This window comes from Myotis myotis, unplaced genomic scaffold, assembly GCF_014108235.1.
Source record: "Myotis myotis isolate mMyoMyo1 unplaced genomic scaffold, mMyoMyo1.p scaffold_m19_p_2, whole genome shotgun sequence".
Classification (NCBI taxonomy): Eukaryota; Metazoa; Chordata; class Mammalia; order Chiroptera; family Vespertilionidae; genus Myotis; species Myotis myotis.
Genome location: NW_023416324.1, coordinates 187,893,532 through 187,919,628, shown reverse-complemented (window position 1 = coordinate 187,919,628; position 26,097 = coordinate 187,893,532). Strand labels below are relative to the sequence as shown.

General features: G+C 39.6%; 1 protein-coding gene across 1 annotated transcript in view; it reads left to right on the top strand.

Annotated features, from left to right (window-relative positions):
• Positions 1-26,097, top strand: part of LOC118677522 (EGF-like and EMI domain-containing protein 1) — a 610,230-nt gene that overhangs the window by 60,544 nt on the left and 523,589 nt on the right. The window contains exons 2-4 of the mRNA XM_036352669.1: positions 10,255-10,389; positions 12,853-12,962; positions 14,772-14,876. Coding sequence (XP_036208562.1) covers positions 10,255-10,389; positions 12,853-12,962; positions 14,772-14,876 — 350 coding nt within the window. The remainder of the gene's footprint in view (positions 1-10,254; positions 10,390-12,852; positions 12,963-14,771; positions 14,877-26,097) is intronic.

Below are 26,097 nucleotides of genomic sequence, written 5' to 3'. Positions count from 1 at the left end.
CTGGCAGTCAGACATCCCTCTGGCAGTCTGGGAGCTCTCAGGGGATGTCTGACTGCAGCTTAGTCCTGCTCCCCACGGGAAGAGGGCCTAAGCTGCAGTCAGACATCCTTAGCACTGCTGAGGAGGTGGGAGAGACTCCCGCCACTGCCCCTCCTCTCGCAGCTGTCAGCCTGGCTTGTGACTGAGCTGAGTTCCCCCTGTGGGAGCGCACTGACCACTAGGGGGCAGCTCCTGCATTGAGCTTCTGCCCCCTGGTGGTCAGTGCATGTCATAGCGACCAGTCATTCCCGGTTGTTCCGCCTTTAGGCTCAATTTGCATATAATCCTTTTATTATATAGGATTGGGGTAACATTGGTTAATAACATTATATAGATCTCAAGTGTATAATTCTATCAAACATCATCTGTATCTTGTATTGTATGTTCACCACCCATTTATCTCTCCTTTACCCTTTTCTACCTCATCTCACCCTGCTTTTCTTCTGGTAATCACCGTATTGTTTTTTTTATGTCTATGAGTTTTTATATTTTTGCTTAATCCTTTTACCTTTTCCACCCAGCTCCCCAACTCCCCCTCCCCTAGGACAGCTGTTGGTCTGTTCTCTACATCTATGAGTCTGTTTCTATGTTGTTTGTTGATTTTGTTGATTAGATTCTTCATATAAGTGAGATCATACAGTATTTGACTTTCTCTAACTGGCTTATTTCACTTAGCATAATACTCTCTAGGTTCATCCATGCTGTTGCAAAAGGTAAGATTTCCTTATTTTTTACAATGGAGTAGTATTCCATTGTGTAAGTGTACCACAATTTTCTATATCTATACAGGTTTTGCCCTATTCTTTTCTTCTTTCTCATTGTGGAACAACCAGTCACATTTCATTTTAGGACAAAATTACTCTCCTTTTTCTTTTGACAACAGACTTTATTACACACTTTTCATATAAGTTGTTTCCCTTTACCCTTATTATTTCTAATATTTTCATTCATGTTTCTTATTATAATTTACTAGAGGCCTGGTGCATGAAATTCGTGCACTCGGGGGTCTCTCAGCCCGGCCTGCACCCTCTCGCAGTCTGGGAGCCTCGCAATCAATCGCCCTGTAGAGGAAGGCCTGGTTCACCTGCCGCAACACCACCGGCCAGGTAGCCTGGGCCTCGCTCTTTGGGAAGATTGATCGTGGAGCCCCCCTGATTGATTGCCCCGCTAGCCAGTGGCCTGGGCTTCCCTCTGCGGGTCAATCGTGGGGCGATGGCAGGGTCCCTTGACCAATCACATCGCACCCGCCTTAGCTGTCCTGGTGCCAGTGCATGTCATAGTGTGGTCATCTGAACGGTTGTTCTGCTGTTCGGTCGTTCGGTCGATTTGCATATTATGCTTTTATTATTATAGATTTTTATCATTAGTAACTGTTAAGGAATGAATGTAACTATTATTCTCCCCCCAACCCCATTATTATGTTGAAGCCCTCACTTCCAATGTGAGTACATTTGGAGGTAGGTTCTTTAAGGAGGTTATTTAGGCTAAATGAGGTTTTAAGGGTGAGGCCCAAATCTGACAAAACTAGTGTCCTTACAGGAAGAGGAAGGGATACAAGAGACTTCTGTGTGTGTGTGCACACAGAGGAAAGGGTATGTGAGGACACTGTGGGAAGGCAGCTGTCTAAATGGCAGAAGAGAGGCCTCAATCAAGCAGATGTCACCTTGATCTTGGACTGAGGGTCTCTAGAACTATGAGAAAATGAATGTCTGTAGTATCTTGTTATGACAGCCTGAGCTGATTAATACAGAAGACTCTCTTTCACAGAGAAAACTAGGAAGTGGACAGTTGTAAATTATCCGTCATATGTCAGCATTTTATAGCAGATTAGCAAAATCGATGTATTTTAAAGATATATACTTCATTATAGTAAAGTTTCTTATTGTGGTAAAAAGACTATGTTTCTTTACAGGCCTCTCTGCACCATATAAAAATAAGGAGCCAAAATATATATACTCTAACTTATGCTTAATAATGAATGTGTCAACACTTGCTTTTATTTATAAATGATTTAGCTATTTAATGAATTGCTCACATTTAATTTAGCCTCACTTTAGGGCTACAAGTTCACAGAAAGATCTTAGAAACTATTTTTTTTAGGTAGACACATTACAAAATGTTATTATTATTGAAATAAAAATTTCAAAATAATGACTCAATTTGATTCAAATAAAATTAATTTCTTTTATACTTTTAGACATCTAGTAGATATATTTGCTTATTTGACTAGTAAACCCAGGTAAAATAAAACTTATGCTTGTATTATACTTAATGAAGACATACCTATTTTTATCAGAACAAAAATAATATTACATCAGTCTTATTTGCCAAAGATTTACCCAAATCGTATGGATTTGTAAAACATTTGGATTAGTTCCTATACTTCTGGGAGGTTTAAGATATTCAATTTATATATGAACTTTTTTACTCTAAGCCAATTAGAATAGAGTCCCTTTAAGGAATGCTATATATTAATTTGGTAAAACAATGCAGAGATAGGAAAATGCCAGATATCATAACCTAGAACAAACATAAACATACAGACAGATGCAAATAGAGAACTTATGGCTTTCATTCTAAAATTTTAGCCCTGAGTTAGGCATAGCATAGTAATGCAAAATTCAGTTGTTTATGTAAGAGTTGGTTCTTGTCTTTCCCCTGCTTTATATTTTTATCCCAATGCGTGTTTCTGGCAGATAGAACAAGTTGTTATCTCCTCAAGATGAGAGCAAAATATTTGTATCAATATTTACAGAGAATATTGTTAAGGTTTTCTTTTGCTCTGATATGCAATCTTATGGAGGCTGTAGACTAAAATTTGTGTCCGAGATTGAAGAGACATCAAGTAGCCATCTGAGTGTCTTCATATTCTTCTGAGTGGATAAAATACCCAGTCTACTCCAGTTAGTCCTTTTTCAGCCTCAGATGGTTGCTTTTGGTGGTCCCTGAGTCCCTGGAGAGCCCTTGATGGAGGCAAGGTGATTGAAGTTTGAGTGACTTCTGTTTGCTCTTTAATTTTGTTACAGGAGTGTTTTGGGCTACCCATGATACCGTTTATGTCCTTTCAGTTTGCTCCTCCTATGGTACAAATAGAACATTTGTTTACAATGAGAGCACTATAAAAGTCCTTTAATTTAAAAGCTTTTATAAGTCAAAGAATCCATCATCTGGCCATTGACAATTAGGATCCACATACCCATTCCTAATGGGACTCAAACCAATGAACCTTTTATGGCTTATCATGAACTTAGTAGGCACCTGTGAAGAGGGTACAGGAGGTGCAGCCCCCATAATCCAAAATCATTCCCACCTACAGCTGAAAGGAAGAAAGCCAAGCTGTCATGGGCAGTAAGAATGCTTAGTTGCAGTCCTCCCATAAAGTGAGGGATCTCCAATCACAGACCTGCTAATCTGTGATACCAGGTGGGTGATACTGAGATGGGAAGTTTCAGAAAAGAGAGGAAAAGAGTCGTGTGGGTTGAGACCCTTTAGGATTTAGACTTAGATGACCTCCCTGAGATTTGACAACAGTTGACAGAAAGTTTTGCTCATGACCCTTATGTCTCAGGCCCCCCACCTGACTTTGGCCATCTCTGGACACAGACCCAGTGATCCAGGCCCACAGGCAGGCAGAAGACCAGAGAAAGAGAATGCTCTCTCTGGTTCCAAGTCAAGCTCTCAGGACACAACAATGAGACAGAAGGAGAAACTCATCTGGTTTTATTGGTGATTCATAGCAAATTTGTCCAAAAAGACACTAGTGCCATGAAAACGGAAACCTCACCAGTCTGTGAGGCTGGCTCAAACATCAGGCTTGTGGGACCCAAGCTTATGTCCATCCCGTGATTTTCCTTCTTATGACAAGCAACAATTTTTTTTAAAAAAATATATTATTATTGATTTTAGAGAGGAAGGGAGAGGGATAGAGAGATAGAAACATCAGTGATGAGAGAGAATCATTGATCAGCTGTCTCCTGCACGCCCCCCACTGGGGATCGAGCCCACAATCCAGGCATGTGCCCTAGGTCGGAATTGAACCTGGGACCCTTCAGTCTGCAGGCCGGCACTCTATCCACTGAGCAAAACTGGCTAGGGCAAGCAACACTTTTTAATTTTATTTTTAAATTTACCTTTATTTTTTAAAGTATTACAGATGTCCCTTGTTTTTTCCCTCAGTGACTCCCTCCTCCTCGCACCTGCCTCTCCCAGGCCTTCACCACACTATAGTCTATGTCCATGGGCTATGCATATCTGCATATAAGTTCTCAGGCTAATCTCTCTCCAATTCCCCCAGTGCCACAACACTTTTACACAGCACAACACAAAACAGTAGTACAAACACAGTGACAGAACACAATGGCTGTCCCTGGGAGAACCAAACCAGAATCACAATTCCCAAAAGACTAGTTCTAACAAAAATTGTTCTCCTGTACATCTAGATTTTGGAATTTTCTTTTCGAAAATGTGAGAAGCTCTTACCATTTTTGCTGAACTGGATCCCAAGCAGAGATCTGGGAGTCTGACCAGTAAGAAAGCTTAAGCCAGCTTGGTCAGAGATCCAAGAACCCAGCTGTAGTCTCCAGAATGAGTGAGGACTTCTGACCATCCCATCCTTGCTGCTAACACTGCGGGGAGGAAAGTCTTTTTCTGTACCAATTTAGGTTTGAGTGTTTGCAGGCCTGCAAGTTAATTGACAACAGAAAAATTAACAGGAGAAAAATGTATCACACACATACATACTAGTACTCTATAGGGATTACCTTGCTGAACATCTAGGGCAAGTGTTCATAATCCTATTTAATAAGGGTGGTGGCGGCTAGGACTTTAAAGGATGGAGGTTCTGATGGGGTTTGTTTATATAAATTTGCTTTGAAATGTACCCAAGGTCATTTGCCTCCCAGAGAAGACTTCCCTGGAGTGGTGGTGGTGGGGTGATGGGAGGGGGTGGTTGTGGCAGGTGACTTTAGTAAACCTCTGCTTTAGTCAGATAGGGGACATTCCGATAAGATTTCTTTCTGCATCCTTAGCTCAGATGCTTTCACTTTGATGTAATCTGTGTACCATTCTGGCAGGTTGCTAGTCCCTGCACAGGGAACACTGAGGAGGGGCAACATTTATCATTTAGAGTGGAGGCACTGGGGCGGCGGGGGGCGGGGGTGGTGGTTGGAGACAGAGTTGTTTGAAAGAAGGCAGGTGAAGTTGTTGCAATCTCTGAATCTCTTCCTCCAAACTGCAGAGCTGGACAAAGAAATAGCCCTGCTGCACTCTCAGGAGGGAGGGAGGGAGGGAGGGAGAGAGAGAGAGAGAGAGAGAGAGAGAGAGAGAGAGAGAGAGCGCTGATGTTTTCTTCTGGAGAACAAGAAGCAGAGAAGCTTCAGAAGGGGTGCAGACTGGCACTGCCTAAGGGGGCATATGGCTGAAAACAGCAGGGCTCCCTTCCCCCCACCTGGTCCCCAAGCACTAGCCACAAGGTGTGTGCTTCCCCAGGCAGCAGATTGGGGATATTTTTCTGAAAAACCTGAATGGCCCTAGAAACCAGATTTCTGTACACTGACATGGAGGAGCTTCTCAAAAAAGAAAAAAAAAAAATCATCCCAATCACCTGACAGAGAGCCCACCGATTATCAGCTCTTTCTATCACACAAAGCTTCCAATCAGCTTCTAGTGCCTCCTGCTTAAGTATAAACAGGCAATGATAACCTGATTCTTGAGAAAGCCTAAAACATGGATGAGAGAGGCTAAAAACAAACAAACAAACAAACAAACAAACAAACAAACACCCCGAACTGAAAGGACTCAGAGGAAACAAATATTTCATAAGAAAATCTTAGAAGAAAAAATTCTGTAATTCTGTTGTTTATATAGGAGGGCTGACATCAGAGTCTATAGTCAAAGACTATTAGAAAAAATGAAATGTCTATCAGTAGGCTCTTGACTAAATTAATTTGTTATAATATTCTGATAACTCCATAATCTGGAAAGAAAACAAAAGAGTTAAAGTAATTCTATGTATTTCAAAATGGAAAATATTCATACCATGTTGTTTGCTAGGTTAAAAACACACTAGATTTATTTTGTATATTGTAAAAAACAAACCAGCACTTGTTATAGTGCCAGTGAGGATATGGAGAGAAAGGAACCCTCCTCCACTGTTGGTTATGTAAATGGTGCAGCCACTATGGAAAACAGTGTGGAGATTACTAAACAAGTTAGGAACAGAACTACTGTATGATCCAGCCATTCACTTCTTGGTATTTATCTGAAGAATGCCAAACCACCAATTAGAAAAGGTATGTCCATTCCTATGTTCCTTGTAGTATTATTTATGATAGCCAAGATATAAAAGAAGCCTGTGTCTGTCTATAAATGAATGAATAAAGAAGATGTGGGATACGTACATATGAAACTGAATACTATTCAACCATAAAAAAGGACATTTTGTCACCTGTCACAACATGGATGGACCTTGAAGGTATCATGCTAAGTGAAATAAGTCAAATGGAGGAAACAAATACTGTCTGATTTCACTCATATGTGGAATCTAAAGATAACCCGAAATAAATGAACAAACAGCATAAAAACAATGTTGAACACCTATGGAATGCTATATTCCAATTTTACCTAAATTTTAAAAAGGCTTGTCTCATAATTTAAATGATAGTAAGTAGAGTGTGATTTTATTTATGCAAAAATATATTTCTGTGCCCCCCCCCAAATATTGGATTTGAATACATTAAGCTATTATTAGCAGTGGTTGTATCTGGGAGCATTTTGGGGCCAACCTTGATTTTCTGTATTTACCCATTTTTCAGGCTTTTTTACTACTAGCATTTATAGTTTTAATAGTTAAGAAAGGGGATTGATTTCTTTATTAAAATATATTTAGGACACCTGCAGAATAATCAAGCAACTGCCTTTATTTATCCAAATGTGCTTAAACATTCCCTAGGATGAGTTAACCTAAAATGAAAACTTACTTCAATCTAAACTATGTTGCTCATTAATTAGGATGAGTAAATATAATTTGTGCCATTCTGAAGTCACATTAACATCTCATGATGTTATCAGAGAAATTACATGGTGATGATCTGGATTACAGATACTTTTCTAGACACGTTAGTCTTGTACACTCCTCTTGTAATGCCTGAAATTTGTGCTGTGCCTTTCCATGTCCATCAGTGCTGCTGGCTTCAGGTTTCTCTGAAGGTACAGGTTTCCCTTGAGGACTTCTTTCTCTGCAGGAATCAGGAAAACCCAAGGGGGCAATGGAGGACTTTAGGGTCCTGGAAGCCAGGCTGGACGGGGCTGGGCTATTTCTTGTAATGTCCAGGAGCAGATTTAACCTAAGTCATTTCAAGATGGTGTCAGAGAGAGAGTATCACAAGGTCATCTCCAGGTCCTGGCTGTAGGAAATGAGGCCAGAAATCAGAATTCTAAAAAACCTCTGTGGTTTCCAGTGTCCTGAGAATAAAATCAACACTCCTCACCCAAGAAGCCCTTTCTGCCCAACCAACCATCTCATCATTTGAGCCAGTTTGGCCTTTCAGACTCTCTGGAGGCCAAGCGTTTCCCCGCTTCAGAGCCTCATTCTATTTCTTCCACCTGAATGGCATCCCCTGGCTTTTCCATGGGTGGCTTCTCTTGACCCTTTCAGGTCACAGTGTCACCTCTTCAGTGAGGACTTTCCTAATCAATGAATCTTAGTAAGCCTCCCCTCTCTCCATTTGGGCCTCCTCATTGCTTCTTCTTAGCATTTTATATGCATTCAGTGCCTTCATTTTCTCTCTCTCTTGTCTGTAGGTTGTCAATGCTAAGTGAATATGGACTTTCTTATGTTTGTACCACCTGCAGTGGAAACTGTCCAACAGCGCCCATGCCCCTGCCCTTTCCCTCCGCATACCTGCCAGGCTTTCAGCAGCCAGCATTGGCCTTTCTTTGCCTGAAGACTTCATCTTTTGGAGGCTAACACTGCCTACCCATGCTTCAGCCTGAAATGCTAGAAAGAAAGTAGCCCTCAACGAATGAATGAGGGCTAATTCTTTTATTGTTGGCTAATTCTCCTTCCCAGTCTGATTTCATCACTCCCAAATAAATGGCTTACATTCAAGTCCTTGGGGGGGGGGGGGCGGTAAGGAAGGGTTGTGCTGCTTCTGTCTTATGTAGGTGACAGTTTATGAGTTCATGGATAGATGGGTGGGTGGATGGGTGGATGGAATAATAAGTGAAGAATAGATTGCAAAATGGAGCTCAAGGCTGGATCAGTGTAAGTTTTGGAACTATTGACTGAAAAAGCAAAGGTGCTGTAAACTCATTCTAACTGGGGCTAGTTGGCTCACAAAAAAGCATGTAAGCCCACTAAAAGTATAGGTATAGGCAGAGAATCTAATATGGAATTTTTAATAGCTTAATGTTTTCTTTAGACCCAATTCTTAAAGATTTTATGGATGCTTGACTTACGTGCAGTTTTTACATTTATTATTTTACTAGAGGCTCAGTGCATGAAATTTGTGCTCTGGAGGAGAGGGGTGTCCCTCAGCCCGGGCTGCGCCCTTTCGCAGTCCAGAAGCCCTCAGGGAATGTCTGACTGATGGCTTAGGTTCGCCTAAGCTTAAACATTCTTAACACTGCCGCAGAGGCAGGAGAGGCTCCTGCCACCGCCACTGCACTCGCCAGCTGTGAGCCCGCCTTCTGGCTGAGCGGTGCTCCCACTGTGGAAGCACACTGACCACCAGGGGGCAGCTCTTGCATTGAGTGTTTGCCCCCAAGTGGTCAGTGTATGTCATAGCAACTGGTTGTTCTGTGGGTTAGTCAATTTGCATATTAGCCTTTTATTATGTAGAATTACAGTATTTGCTTAAATATAAAGTGCATTGTGCAAACTCTTAAAGTTCAACATTCATTCTTTTTTTCAATTTAGGTGACATTAACAGTCCAAACAATCACTATATATAATATATATATATATATCTGGAAGTGAGAATTGGACTGTGTAGAGATCAGCTGGTGAGATTTAGTCAGAGCCACATAAAGAAGTGATCACAGAAAGGTGATCTAGGATGTAGGTGACATAGATGAAACTGCTTTCAGTGTGGGGATTGCTATTAGAGGTTTCATCATTATTATTGTTCTGCCATTGGATAAGTTCACAGAGTTATTTGGGAACCAGCTCAAACTCCTGAATCAGAGAGCATTTCTATTTTCAGCAGATCATGAGTATGGAGACTGAGCTAACTGTGTTTCTTGATAGCAAGAAAAACCATCAAAGTCTGACTCCAGTGAGGTCAGTACCTGGCATGCAGGTGGCTGTGAATCATGGAGAATATAAGTGGTCGGGCCAGCTTGCTTTTATAACACTTCGGGTGATCAGTGTATCTAGCTCTATACATTTAAAAGTTAAAGATCATGTGTCTAGCCAAACCGGTTTGGCTCAATGGATAGAGTGTTGGCCTGCAGACTGAAAGGTTCTAGGTTCGATTCTGGTCAAGGGCATGTACCTTGGTTGCGGGCACATCCCCAGTAGGAGGTATGCAAGAGGCAGCTGGTCGATGTTTCTCTCTCATTGATGTTTCTAACTCTCTATCCCTCTCCCTTCCTCTCTGTAAAAAATCAATAAAATATATTTAAGAAAAAAAAGAAAAAAGAAAAAAGGATCATGTGTCTAATCCTGTAAATTTGTATGCACTTCCTGTAAGGAAATACTAATATAATGGTACTGGTTGCAGAATATTTGTGTTGAAACAGGCATTGTGTGTGAAGCTGAACTAACTAAATACGATGGCAATTACTGTTCAGAAGTAATTTCTAGGAAAAATGTAACTTCTCTTCATGAATCAGCCTGCCTTTTCTTCATGGACATTGTGGATGCAATCATGGGTAGTGTGCAGTTCCGGTTGTTTTTTACTTTTGTCTACTGAATAGCTCAGAATTAATTTGCAACTCTTTTTTTTTTTTTTTAGCACATGGAAACTTATGGCTTTTATATTTATCTTCTGAGTTTCTCTTTATTTTAAAAATCTATTCTGATTTTTCTTTTTCCTAGGCCTGAATTTTTTTTATATTGGCTGTATTTTTATTGCCTGTGTTTTTCTCTCTTACTTTATGTACTGATGTAAGTCACCACATGCTTTTTGTGGAAAGTGGAGGAATGAATGATTCATGTATAAAACATTGAGAAACAATGTATTTTTTATCACATTACCACTTTTTTTTTTCAAGGCCTAATGTGTGTGAAGAGCAGCAGCTGACCGTGGTGGGCCTTCCACGCCCATGTGTCCGAGCATTCACACACACCGTCAAGCTCTGGAAACAGGGCTGTGCCGGCCGGAGATGGTGTGTGGGTTATGAAAGAAGGTAACGGTGCTTCCACTACTCCCTTTGACACTAAAAATCAAAATCAAAAGCCTCACCTGCATCTAAAAATTTCCCCCAATACATTGTAGAAAATCATTATATACTGAAGTAAGCAAACACAAGATATGAATCTGAACTTGCAGAGTTCTATATTTTCCTTCAGAGACAGGATCTATTATTAATCTACTTTGGCCTAATTTACCTATGAGGTCCTTTGGGTTCGATGCTATGAATTTTACCACATGACGTGACACTATTGAAAGCTGAAGATCAGAAGACCGACGGAAACAAGGAATATTGTGTGGGTTTGCTACATTTAGCAAGACTTGGATCTGGGGTGCCCATGGCTGTGAAGACTGTCTGATCTGCCCTGGGTTCTCGTCTCACACTTTGAAACCCAGAGCTCCTTTGACTTTAGTATGGCCTTTGAATTAGGATTAACTAGGCAGGTTGGGAGAGGAGAAAAAAAGCAAGTACAGTACAGTGTTTTCTATGCATAAAGTTTTCCTATGGACTTTTGAAAAAAAAAGTTTTAAGATAGTTTTACAAAACATCTAGGTACCCCTTAATACAAATAGTTGTTAATGGGGTGTTTTAGGTAAATGGATCAACTGAGTCAGAATTCAGAGTTTTAAAAAAGTATGGCTTCAGATTAATAAATGTATTATTATTGTTATTGCTACTATCAAAGGAAAGTTGAGGACATTTTTACATAACTGGATTTGCTGTTGTGTAGAAATATCAGAACACTGATAATATAGGACTAAATAAAATATTGTAAGACTAAATATTTTATTATTATGGATATTTACATATACATTGTATGTACACACTCATGTCTCTGTGTGTGTGTGCTTAACTTTTATATGTATAGTCTTTTTTAGCTCTATGCTTAGGATCTTTAAGTGAAATTTAAATTGGAAAACTTCCCCTGGCTCTTATCAGCTGTATGGCCCTGGGCAAAGTTCCTATATTTCTGTGTGCATCAGTGTGTAAAGTTAGAAAAAAAGATAATACCAGGCATGGTATGGTATATTTAATACATGTGTCATGCTGCTTGGTACCCATTTTATACATTTCTCCATTCAGTAAATATTTATGACATTGGCTTTAGAGTTGAGGCAGTGTTTTGGTATCTCTGCCAACTAATTTCCCTTTTTTTTTTTTTAATATATTTTATTGATTTTTTACAGAGAGAAGGGAGAGAGATAGAGAGTTAGAAACATCGATGAGAGAGAAACATCGATCAGCTGCCTCCTGCACATCCCCCACTGGGGAAGTGCCCGCAACCCAGGTACATGCCCTTGACCGGAATCGAACCCGGGACCCCTCAGTCCACAGGCCGACGCTCTATCCACTGAGCCAAACCGGTTTCGGCCCTTTTTGTTTTTTGATATACAAGTATGCAAACCTATACTTATATCCCTATTAGAGAAGTACACATACAAAATATTAGGTTACACTACAAGATGGTGAGTAACTGTCACAAAAAGTGGTATGGCCACTTAGTCCTATTTTTGAGAGAGCAATATGCATTTGGGAAAGTGGGGAAAGAGAAGTTGGAGGAAGTGTAACTTGAAATTGGCTCTGAGTAATGAAGGGGACTTGGGGATAGGTTAATAAAGGGGAGAGAATATGTTATACTTTTGACATAAAGAATAAATATGATATGGATTTGATAGAAAAGAAATTAGCCAGTTTAGAGGTGTTTGGTATTGTAGTGTATGAAGAGGTCAGCTCGATGTGCTCACCACCCAAAGTCAAATCTTCTCCTGTCGCCATATATTAGGACACCAGAGATTATAACATGGAAACCCACACCTGAAAACTATATGTTCATGTGGACCAATGTCATCCCAATAAATTTAATAATAAAAAAGAGGTCAGCATGAATAGCTATAGTTTAGTGTTTTTAACCTTTGTACATTATTGTTCTCCTAAGGAGCCTTTGTAATTAAAAAAATTTTTTTTTGTAATCATCCCCCTCTTTCATGGAGTTTTTTGGTAGCACAGGTGTACTTTATTTGTTTGTGTACTATGGTCCTTTATAGGACCTGTGTATTAGCTAAGATATTTTTCCATCTAAGAATCAATTGTTGCCCCCTTGCTGCTATCACCAGTGTTGAGAATGCATGCTATAGGGGGACCAGTCTATGAGGGGCCTTCATTGTCAAGTTGAAAAAGCATGTGCCTTATTATCTATCACAATTTCATTATGCATTTCATAATTTTGGGTTTCATTTTTGATAGCTTGAGTGACCTTAGAATAGTTTATACCCTGGGGCATGAGGGTTTCTATTGTATGCACACACATGTGCATGTGTGTATAATACATGTAAATATTATACATGTATTTTGTGTGTATAAATGACAGGATTGGGGTTGGAGGGAGAATTTTTGGTGGGCTTAAGATGACAGCTTTGCCATAAGAAGAAGTATGATCTAGATCCCTGTGTTCTATAGGACCCGGTACTACACCGTGTACAGACAGGCATACAGCATGGAGCAGCAGACCGTCTACAGGTGCTGCCCTGGTTGGCGCCGGCAGGACGATGAACCTGGCTGCTTACGTTGTAAGTTATAATTCTTCCTGTCTAACTCTCTGTCACTTGAAGTAATGGTTTCACTCTGCTTGGGGCTTTAATCATATCATGCCTGTCAAGGGTTAGGCATCTTTAGAATCACCACAGATTTGGAGCATCTCTTTGGGCTGAAAAAGCACACGTGACATGTGCAAAAATGCACAAAAAGCTTTTCTGTTAAGCGTTTCTAATGATAGGTCAGAACTCAAATCCCGTAGAACTGCCGCTTTACATTCTGTCTCTTTATTTAAAAGACAGCTTATTTAAAGCCAGCCAGTTACACCTTGACTTCCATCACCCTTTTCCATTTGCCCCTTTCCCATATCATCAAATTTGTAATCCACAGTGGATTCAGAAGTCCGGAGGGAAATCACCGTACTAAATCTAAATGGGATTTCTCAACCTGCACATGTCATGATTAATTGCGGAACTCTGCAGGCAGTTTACTTTTTAAGATGAGCTATGCAGTCCTTGCACAAACGTGTGGGGAAAGTATCCCAGAACCTTCCAGCATGTTTGACAGCATGCAAGCAGCAGAACTAGTGGCATTATGTCTCCCAATCTTGCCAGGAGAAATGGCTCCATTTACCTATGTGTTTCTGGTTATTTCAAAGTCACTTAGAATGCTTCAGCGTGCTGCAATCAATGCAGCACCACAGCACAATAATTGATCTCTCCTGCTACCCTGTACCTTAGGGAGTTTGTCAGCATTCTGCTTCCTTCCCCACTGTGCTTTCTGCTCTCAAATATCTTAGTGAGGGGCTTCAGGCTTCCCATGTTAAGCAGGCTCAGTGTTAGCGGTCACTGTATTTGCATGCAGTGCTAGGCCACTGCAGCTAACTGGTCTAGCTCAGTGACAGGCATCTGCCCACGATGTCACTCTATTTTATAAACTCCTGGAAATTAATGACTGTAGGATGAACTCTTTAAACTGTTATATGATACCTATCACAGTCCTTTGCCTCAGGAAGTATTGGTATTCCTTGCTTTATTTTTAGACTCTTTTTATCTTAATAGAGTTTCTTTACATTAGTGATACTCAAACTTGAATTCACATCACCTCGTATCTTTTTATTTTTATTTATTTATTTAATTTTTTATTTTATTTCAGAGATGAAGGGAGAGGAAGAGAGAGATAGAAACATCAGTGATGAGAGAGAATCATTGATTGGCTGCCTCCTCCATGCCCCACACTGGGGATCGAGCCTGCAATGCGGGCATGTGCCCCTGACCAAAATCGAATCTGGGACCCCTCAGTCCACAGGCCGATGCTCCATCCACTGAGCCAAACCAGCTAGGGTAGACATCACCTCGTATCTTTTTAAAATGTGGATTCTGGTTCAGTAGGTCTGGGGTGAGGCCTGAGATTCTGCATTTCTACAAGCTTCGAGGTGAGGCCACATACCGAGTGCTACAGGCTGTAGGGAGCAAGGCCTTAACTTGCAATGAAAACTGGTTCATCTTGCTATGGAGGGGCGGGTGGAAATTTCTAAATTGTATTTACTTATTATTTATTTACTTTAAATCTCTCTTTATTGTTGAAAGTATTACAGATGTCCCCTTTGTCTTTCCCCATTGACTCCCTCTGCCCAGCACCTGCCCCCGAAGGCCTTTGCCACTCTATTGTCTTTGTCCAAGGGCTATGCATATATGCATGTAAGTTCCCGGGTTAATCATTCCCACCCGCCCTCTCCCCCGCCTTCTATTATATTTATATTAGCAACTTGATGCTTACATTGAGGATTTCCTTTCTTTTCCTCAACCCCATTCTTCATCTGCCCTCATCTACCTTTCTTTTAGCTGTCTCTGCGGTAGCAACGTGTTTCCATGGAAGGAGATGCTCAGAGAGTGAAGCCCAGCTGTGCCGGTGTTCCGAGGGTTTTCAGGGACCCCACTGTCAATATGGTGAGTCACCAAAAAGACCATTTTACAGATGCTCCTTGATTTATGATGGAATTATGTTCCAATAAACCCTCCTAAGTGGAAAATGCATTCAGGACTACACTGTAAGTATGGGTTGTCTACCCTGGTGAGTGTGCATGGCTTGCTGCTGCTGCCCAACATTGCAAGGGAGTATCATACCACACGTCGCTAGCTCAAGAAAAGATCAAACTTCAAAATTCTAAGTTCGGTTTCTGCTGAATGGGTATTGCTTTTTGCACTTTTGTAAAGTGGAAAAAAATTTCAGGTCGAACCATCCTAAGTTGAAGACGGTCTGTATTATGATTGGGAGTTGTCTGCTTTGCTTGCAGGGTCCACCAGCCAATTTTGTCGATTCAGACGAATGGCCGGATTGTCCCTCTGGGGATTGATCGGTGAGCATTTAAAATGAGCCACTAAGCAAAAACCTACAACCTACAGGATATTCAACATCACAAATTATGCTTTGCAGTATAGGTTTAATTATTCACTGTAAGAGTTCAAAAGGTTGCAGTAAGTACAAAATGGTCTGTTTTATGAAGGAAATGGCAGCTTAATAAGAAAACCCCATCCTAACCTCAGATGTTAAATCTTTAATGGAGCCATGGGTTGAAAGTGCTGGGGCAGTACTTTTCTGTAAGATCTCTGTGGTTTGTGAATGAACCGAGTGGGGTTAATGCAAATTCAGTGTGATGTGATATTTACTACTTTTGTTCCCTTTATTTTAAAAAAAGAAAAACACTTGCCTGACTCTCAAATTTTCAAAACTTGATAACCAAAGTCCACAAGGTCGGAACGTCATCAATTGTCAATGTTGGACACGGGCATTTTTCTTGTGCAGGAAAATTTCATGATGGTCAATGATTTATCCTTTCCTGCATCTGCCATGAAAGCCAGTGCTTCCAAAAGGATTTGTTTTGACTTAGTTGTCTGATTCTAGTCACCAGATTCTAGAATCTGAATGCATCTGCATTTATCTTTTCCGGGCAGGACAAACAAAACAAAACTGGTATTATAGAGAAGTTAAAGAAATAGGTGTAAAGAGCTAATGAAAATACTGTATTCATTATCCTTTGTTGAGAGGGTTGCCTTCTCTTGTTCCTTACTTGAGTCTTTGTAAGTGAAATTGAAAGGTTGCTGAAAGCTCATCGCTCCTGTCCATTTGTCTCCTCTGCCCGTGGCGTTAGGTTAAGGCTCAAAATTTGGATGGGTCACCTCACAGCTATTCTTCTTGTAAATTAATCCTTTGCTTAAACAAACAAAAACAAAAACCCACACATTTGTGAATTAAGATATATCTGATTTTTAACCTCAATTTATTCTGTGACTGTGCAATTCCAATCCTGAGACAAAGGCCAGTGGACACGTTGAGCTCTAGGGTGTGTCTTCAACTGTTCCCATTATTTTTAAGAAGCTAACAGAAATAATACATTGATCCATGACCACAAATTATTTGCCTCTAAATAAATTGTGTCAACTACATGTGCAGCACTGGTTTCCTCATCTTGCTCAGTAGCTGTGATGGGCAATTACACATGCCATTGATTCATTAGACTTTAAAAAAAATTATTACTTTAGTAATTCATTGGTTTTGGTAGAGCACATCTTTCAAAACATCAAGTTCCCGAGGGGAAAGATAATTAAAGAAACACATGGTAATGATAATGGCCTAGAAATTATACCTAGACTAATGTATTCTTGATTTTCTACATCAGTATTTGAATATTTTGATTATTCAAATTTCTTCAGAACTTTTATATACCAAGTCGTTAAAGTGCTTTCTGAAATTGAAGTAGCTAAACTTCATAGGCTTCAATTTTGGGTTGGTGAAAATACTGGGTTATTTCAAACATAGGCAGAATCAGCTTGTCTTTTCCACAAGTTTGTTTGTACTTTCCAAAGTCCTAGGAGTCATGATAGATCAGCTATACAAAATACCTCTCAGGAGTATGCAGTGCATTTTTTAGTATTGTTGTCCAAGTGTGTTTATCTTTAGACTTTGACGGTTTTTTATTTTTGTCACCATGGGCCTTCTGTTGAATTTTAAAAGAAAAATGGATAAGTCCTGCTGGATATACATCCTGAAGTAGGAATTCAGGCATTTCCTACAAGGTATCACATTTCATCCAGCAAAATGAGATATTACAAAGTATGTAATGGAGGAATTTTGGAGATTTCCTAGGAAATCAAATATATGGCAGTTGGAAAACCCAGTTAAGAAGGAATAACATTATCCGAGTCATGAATGTGCATTAAAAATGAAAATCAGCAGAGGTTGTTTTTAAAAAGAATATAATTGTTAGGACACATACTCTATCAAGCAGGTTGATTGTAGTCTGGAGATGCTACCTATCATGTCTGTTATCCAATGCTGTTTTTCACATTATATAAATAATAATTCAAGTGATAGAAAATAATTCAAATAAAAAATTCAAATATAAAAAATTGATAGTAATGAGTATAAGAAAGTAAAAATGCACAGTCCTATCTCCCTCAGTAACCATGTAGCTTGCTTTTGTATATGTTTATTTATATTCATACACACATAAGCAATTTTACATGAGATTACCTTCTATACACTGTTTTGTCATGAATACCTCACTTTTTTTCTTACCCTCCTCTTCTGTCCTCTTCCTCTCTAACTTCCTTTTCCCTCTCCTCCCCTTTAACAACCTGCTGAATACCCTTTTATGTTTCACAGGACTCATGGAATCAAATGTATAGCTGCATCATATTCCATGGTATTGAGGCACCATACATTGTTATCGCCCATTTATTGGTGGGCATTTTGTTTCCAGTTCACTGGTACAACAATCAGGGTGCAATAATGTGGTGCTTCTATGTCTGTGATTCAGAGTCCTAGCAGTGAGATTGTTGGGGTTATCAGTGAATATATGTTCAACATTTGTTTAAATTATTTGTAAAATGTTTTGTGGGCCATGATAATGGCTTTACCAGTTTATTTGGTTCGGACATATCAAAATCTAGATGAATGCTAATTATTATTTTTTTTGGCATGCTAACATAATAGGGAATCACTTGCATCTTCATCCAAAACCAGAGATCCGAGAAATTAAAGAGCTGAGGACCAGTTATTGTAAACATGGATTGCTCTTAGTATAGGGTAAAGTTGACTTTATTTGAGACACAGGGAAAAAAGAAGTCTGTAAAATGAAACAGATGGCCTTTTAAAAATGAAGAAAAGAATCTCGTCCTAGAGAGAGAAGGGACATGCTAATAACTGAATGAAAAGCTTGAAGTTAATAATGATTCTAAAATTGCTGATCTACTTAACTCATTTGAAAAATCTCCTTCTAATAAGGAAAAATGAATGAAATGGATTTTGACAATTAGGAAGTAATGAAGAACTTTCTAAAATAGCTATTGATTAAAGGAATCAAAAGGAATACTTTGAAGATTTGAACACATGCAAATCAGGCAAGACAGCTGGTGGTGAAATTTTCTCTCCTTTTTAATTTTATGGATCCAGGCAGAACAACTCGGAGCTTTATTAACTGACTAATATCACACAAAATCACTTTTTTCGCTTACCACTTATTCCATCTTTCCTTTCTCTGGCCAGTTAAATTATAAGCCAGGTGAAATAATGTGCCTAATGATTGGATGCTAAGACTCTGAGGTTCTCTTTTTTTATTATTCACATGTTATTATCCTTTCCTTTCCCTTTCTTTCTTCTCTAGTCAGTCTTCCAGTTAGTCAGTAAATAGTTACACACCAGGCTATATGGTAAGTATTGCACACACCCAGACTAAAACAAATATGGTATCCTTAGTGTAATGGTAAATAGAGACCAGGAATCCCGTGATTATAATGGGATTATAAAGCTCACAAGTGCTTTGATGGAGGGAGCTTCTCTCTGAACAGAAAACTGGGCTATCTGTGCCGTGCCAGGAGATAAGGAAAGGTTTCTCAGAAGATTGGAAAATACAAACTACAACCTATTCTTAAAGGTAAACAGAACAATAATATGAGATGGAGCATATGAAATGGAATATTTTCCAGAGACATGAGAAGCACAGCAAGTTCAAGGAATAATAATAATACAAGTAAGTTCTCTTGGTTGCAGTAAGGGATGCACCTGGGACAAGGCAAAAAATGTGGCTTTGTTTACGCCCAGGGCAGCCGTTCCTTAACTTTTCATGCTCCAGCCAAACCAGCTACTCCAGACCTTATGCAGAGGTGGTTAACTGATTCTGCAAGGACTCTGCTAGTTCACTGAGCAGACAGTCCAGCAGTTGGAGTTTCTTGCGCATGAACAGCACGGGTTGGTACTGCATAGTCCTATGCCAGATTTCCCAAGCATCTCCATTACTTCAAAGTGTGATACTTATGCACGTTAAAAATGGAGTGTTGCTGGAATGCTTTCTGGTGACATGGACAATCTTCAGAAGTTCTAGGGCTCTGGTTGAGTTTCACCAATGACCACTTGTACTATCTTGGAGAAGTCAATGTTGTCATTGTCATTATTTGAGCCTCAATATCATCTTTTGTAAAATAATAAGAGTTCTAATTTTTCTCAGCACCTTTCATATTCCACAAACTATTCTAAACAATTTATATGGATTCAATTTTTAATTAATTTCTATAATCAGTCTATGAAGTGAATACTCTCACTTGCCCTGCTTTTGAAGCTGATTGAAGCATGCAAACTTATCCAAGTTCAAATAAGTAGGAAACAGGTGATCTGGAATCCATGTCAGTGTGTTCTGGATCCAGAGTCTGCAAGTTTAACCTTCAAGCCATGGTCCCTTTATTTATTTATTTATTTATTTAATATATTTTATTGATTTTTTTACAGAGAGGAAGGTAGAGGGATAGAGAGTTAGAAACATTGATGAGAGAGAAACATCGATCAGCTGCCTCCTGCACATCTCCTACTGGGGATGTGCCCGCAACCCAGGTACATGCCCTTGACCGGAATCAAACCTGGGACCCTTCAGTCCGCAGGCCGACACTCTATCCACTGAGCCAAACCGGTTTCGGCCATGGTCCCTTTAGAGTTTGGAATAATTATCTGTCTTCCAGGTTGTTATTTGTGAGAGACATATGAGATAATGCATGTGATCTGTAAGTTGGAAAGCATTAACCAAGCATTACTCTTTATTTTGACTGTAAATTCTCTGTGAATCTTTAGGGGGAATGCACACTGTAAAGGGGGAAAGGCTTCTGTTGTTGTTTTGCTCCTCATCCTGTGGGAAATATAAGCAAACCTTGGGTGTTGGGTCACAGGTATGATTTTAAGCCAACCAGTAGGTTCCAATCAAGAAGTTCAATAAACTCTCTGCATGATATATCTGTTCTATGTGGATAGGAGGCTAGATCACATAGAACATATTATGTTCCCAAGAGAATTTTGAATTTAGGAAGTGATATAGATTGAGTTGTGTACCCCCCCCACCCCATTCATACATTGAAATCCTAACCCTCAGTAGCTCAGTATTGACTTTATTTGGAAATATGGTTGTTGAAGATATAACTAGTTAAGATGAGGTCATACTGATGTAGAGTGGTCCCCTAATCCAATATGACTGGTGTCCATACGAAAAGGGAAAATTTGGACATTGAGGCATGCACCCATGAAGGCAGAGATCAGGGCTGTATCTACAAGCCAAGCAATGCCAAGGATTGCCAGCAGACCACCAGAAACCAGAGGAGAGGATATGGAAAAGGTTTTCCTTGCAGTGCTCAAATGGGAGCCACCCCGCTGACACCTTGATCTCACATTTCTAGCTTCCAGAATCGTGAGGCCATGAACTGATGCTGTTTAAGCCACTCAGTTTGTAGGACTGTTGCAGCAACCCTGGCAAACCATACAGAAAGCCTAGAAAACGCTTCCTTTTTACCCACAGCTTCATTTCAGCAGTGGGTCTACTCAGACAGTGAAAATGGGGAAAGCTCAGCAGGGGTTTATAAAGAGCAAATCATGCAAAGAAAATTGATGGGTTATTTTAATTGAATTATAAAATTAGGGTGGGAAAAAGATTTCATTTGGAAAAACTGCAAAATCATTAATTGAACATGCTTATCAGTCTGCAATCCTAAATGAGCATTACTAGAAGATAGTATAAATGAAATGCAGGTTATATTATGGAGATAAATGGGTATGCGTTCTTAGCATGAAAACCAGTGTGAAATTCAGTGTGATTTTGTTCATCGTGTGAAGATACCTGGCATTAGAGCCTTAAACCCCCAGCAGGGTTCCAACAAGTTCATATTAAGGCAACTGCATTCTGCTTTGCATAAGTTGACAGAAGGAGGTGACAGTATTGGCAAGGACTGGGCCAAATATGATAAAGGCACAGATAGACCATTTATGAGGAAGTTGAAGCAATAACTATGCTGAAGATTATCCATGTCACCAGAAAGCATTCCAGCAACACTCATTTCCTGTGAGCCTACGAAGGGGCATCCTATTTGGAATATATGCAGAAGATAAATGGCCTGAAACTGATTTTAAAACAAACTTTAGAAGCGCTTTTACTAGCATACCCTTCCAGGATGCTTTGCATGGCCAGTGTTAGCAACCATAGATGCAGTTTAAAAAAGACTCCATGAGAGTTGCCTGATGTTGCAAATTTGACAACTTAGAGTAGAATGACCCAGCACCATCCAGAATTCTTTGATTCCACAGGGTATAATTAGTGATGAACTAGAACATATTGAAGGTGGGTAATAATGACAATAATAGCTAACTCATAAATCATGCTTTCTACATACTAGGTGCTGTCCTAAATGCTTTTTGCATGTTAGCTCATTTAATACAACAATTCTATAAGGTAAGTGCCATTAATAGTCCCCTTTTGCAGATGGCACACCTGGCATAAAGCAATGTTCAGTAACTTACCTGAGATCATTCACGTAGTAAATGATAGAGCCAGGGTGTGGACTCAGGTAGCCTGGCTTCTGAGTTCATCCTCTCAACCACTATGTGATGCTGTTTCTTTAAAACATAAGAACTTTCCTGTTTATGAAAAATATAGTTGATATTATTTCCCTGGAAGGGACATAAGGTATTTATGCTTTATTTTTAGTGTTTAAACCTGGTCACTATGCTAACAAAACAGTCTTTCTACACAACATATGAGCTTAAATGATTCTCTTCATTTAAAGTTTTGCTCATTATTCATACACGTATTGAGTGACTGTTTAGAACTTGTGTAAAAAAGTACAGAGCTTTGCTATTGAAACATCTACATTCTGGTTACAGAGACAGAAAAACAAATCATTATAATATGAACGGTGTTCTCAGAAATACATTAAACGGGCACAGGAACCGGGTCATGGTGGGGAGCTGGACTTGGGGAGTTGTGGCAAATAAGACTGCATATTAATACCATGCCACTCAGTACTGCCAAAATAAATAGTTTTATCTCAACTCTTTGGATATGTTGTGCCACTGAGGATGTTAAATGGGTGTTTTATTTGTAAAAGTGTTTTAAAGATACAGTTACAATCTAATGGAAAGAGGCTGAAAAACCAAAGGAATAGAAAATCTTATGTCCTTGAAAGGGGCACATTTTGCCTGTAGTAATTTTTTCCTTTTTTATTGCTAGCTGACAAAAGTTCTTTTTTAATATCAGACCTCTCTTATTCTGTCAGGTACAAAGTAATACTTAAAAATGCCTTTTTATTTGTTTGTTTGTTTGCTTTTGATTACAAGTTTAAGTCTGTTTTCTGTTAAAGAACTTGATAACTATACTTTGAAAGAAGAAATCATGGATTGAAAAAGGTATCATCTATTGCAGATATCAATACTCTCCAATATTTTTTGGAATGGTTTAGCTGGGTTTTTGCTTGCCATATAAATTTGAAGTATATGGGCTATGTGCCTGTGTGTGGTGGGATCTCACTCAAGCTTATTTATACCTGAGTATCATGAACTACGCTAACATTTCTGCCAATAGTGGCCTTTGGGATATATCTCTCAGTTTGGGCATCTTCATTTCTTAGTTATTTTTGAAGCTATAATTTTTTTAACCTGCTGTAAAAACTTACCAGAAATGGTTATAGATGGAATGGAGCATTCCATTTTTGTCTCCTAGAGTTTAGGCTGGTCGAATCAATCATTAAAATTCTCTAAGTGATTAGGGTGTTTTATGTGGGGTAAAGATAATCTTTTCTCCAGGTTTCTTTGCTCCCAGGGCAGAGAGAATGAAACTTCATTCGGTGGGGGTAGGAGATAGTGGGAAGCACCTGGTGGGCCTGTCACAGGAGGGTCATGGGCTTTTGGAAGATAATTTAAGAGTGCATTTACTGAAAGACAAAGCCAAAAGTCAAATTCTAGGTAAGACACAAGGGAGGAGACTAGTGAGAGTCGGGAAAATTGAGATGAATTGATGTTAAAAGTATAGACTTAGCTGCGCAGATTCGGACCCTGTTCTCAGCAGGAGCATTTGTGCAGGGCACCCTCTGCACTGGTCAGGCACAGTAAGAAGCTGGATGATTCCTTATCATTATATTTTAAAAACATGAATAATCTGCTTTGCGGTATTTCTCAAGATGTATTCTCTGGATCGCTGTTCCCATTGGATTTTAAGTAGCGTTAAAGAAAATGAAGTCTGTGTTCAAATAAGTTTGGGAAATTCTATATCAAGTAGCTTTACATTGTATTTATTCTTGTAGGGCTTTCCAGAGCCTTCACTGTGCTAATGCACATGGTGACTCCCTCACAAGTGTATCTAGATGCGTATGTATTCCAAGCCCATGTGACTCTGTATCCCCTTTAATAGGATATTTTCCTAAAGTATTGTGTGTTTTTTATGATATTCTTGAAGTATTCTTATTTTGCAGAACCCAGTTACTCTGGGGAATATATATATATATATATATATATATATATATATATATATATATATATATATATATTTGAACTCTCAAATTTAAATATATATGTGTGTATATACAGTATATATATATATTCTCAAAATTAGATATAATATAGCTTTTTCCGATCTGCTCAACTAATAACAACATATTTATGTAGTAGTTAAACAAACACATTTAACAAGGTGCTTTTCCATGTGTTATCTCATTTAAGCCTCACACCCACTCTGTGAGGGAGTTCATGTTATTCCCAAATTAGAATTGAGGTGACAGAGCGTTAGAAAGCTTAATTGATTTTCCCAAGTCACAGCTGGTTAGTAGCTGAGCCAAGAAGACTTCAACTCAGATCTTTCACGCTAGTGTTTTACGGCATTGTCCCACAGCTACCTGGGGATAAGCAGGGCTTGCCCTGGGCAGTTTCTGGGCTACCATATGGATGGAGCAAAGTTGGGGTGGGGAATGCTTTCTCATCTTTCTCCATTCAGGCCCTCATGAAGTTTTTGTAATTCATAATTTTTTTTTTTCTTCCCCTTCATCCATCAGAATTTAGTCCCATTGCTATCCCAGTAAACAACATCAAACTAAAGTATTCATGGATCCTACTGGTTTACATATTTGTATTTAACAGTGAAAACACAAAGCGTATCTAAATGGTGACTGAATTCTGGCAGTCAGCAGTAGGGTGATATTGTTGAGTAGGGGACCTTTGAGGAATCCCTCTAAATCTGGGGTCCTCAAACTACGGCCCGCGGGCCACATGCAAACACAAATATTGTATTTGTTCCTGTTTTGTTTTTTACCTTCAAAATAAGATATGTGCAGTGTGCATAGGAATTTGTTCATAGCTTTTTTTTTAAACTATAGTCCGGCCCTCCAACGGTCTGAGGGACAGTGAACTGGCCCCCTGTTTAAAAAGTTTGAGGACCCCTGCTCTAAACGTTCCGTGCAGAATACTGTTTATTCTCTTTTCAGCTAGAGAAGCAGAACCCTACCCCCTTTCAGGCAAGTACTAATGTTGGTGGCAGTCCGCTCCATTTTTACCAATGAGTAGAAGCGCTCCTGCTATATTTGTTCCAAGCCCATAATGCCAAGGTCTGGGTTTCTGACCAGGCATTCTACTACACATAACACCTGCCACCCTCCCTTCCCTTGTCTCCACGCATGTTCTACTAAACTAGTTTTATTAATCTCTATTTCATTGACCTTCAACATGCCTAAGGGCATAGTTACATCCATAACAAGTATGAGGTCAATGCTCCAAATCAAAGGCTTATTAGAAAATGAAGGCATGTAAGAAATAATTTAACCTTATGCAAAAAGTGTTCCACCCTTTAGCCTCTGCTTCTGGGAGGTAATCTCTAAGCCCTTGGAATAGCATATTTGATAGGAGCATCTTCGTTTGCCAGGGACCTTGGGTCACTGGATAGTCTAACAATATGATTTAGGGTGGGTGCTGGAGGCTGGAGACTGAAATCCACCAAGTGGGCAATTAATCACTGAATCAGTCATGCTTATGTAGTGGAGTCTCCATAAAAACTGAGCGCAGGACTCGGCTGAGCTTCCCCTACTGGCAGCAGTCCATGTGTATTGCCACACACTGATGCCAGGAAAGTAACAGGTTCTGATTCCACTAGGAGTGGACAATGGTAGATCGGCTTCCAGAACTCCCCTACTCTGTCCTGTGGACCTACTTCCTGGCTGATTTTCATACAATAACTTGTAGTGATTTCTGTGAGTCTTTCTAACAAATTATTGAACATGAGGGTGGTTTGGGGAACCTCCTGAACTTGCAGTTTGATATCAGAAGGAAGGGTGGTCTTTTGTGCAGGCTGTTTCCTCTAATTTCTCAGCTGGCCAAAGCTCTCTCACGAGGGAAGTCTCTTTTGTTTCTTCTCCTTCATGAATGCAGTGCTTGGATCTCTGTTCTGCTTCCTAGTGAGTGTGGGGCACAGGAAAAATCAGTAGCACTCTGTGGCTGTTCAGTGTGCAGGATGGTACCAGAATGGCTTTCCTTGCCGTTGACGAAGAGCAATAGTGTCTAGACTGCCTAAGTGGTTTGAAAGTAATGGCTTAACCCACCCATTTATTGAATCAGATGGCAAACCACAGAAGGAAAGTGCAAAAATAACAGTTTTATAATCTCTTAGTTCTGAGCAACGCTGGAGAGGGGGGTGTGGAGGAGTAGGAGAATAAAGTAGATAAATCTGAAGTTTTAAGAGCCTGCCTGTATTTTGAATACACATTTGTCAAAGTCATTGTAATGGTTTAAAAATGGTTTTAAAGACTATGTGCTGAAGAATGTTTAACAACTGGAGATTTAGTTATATAATTTAAATAAAAGCTATTTTTCTATTTTGACAGA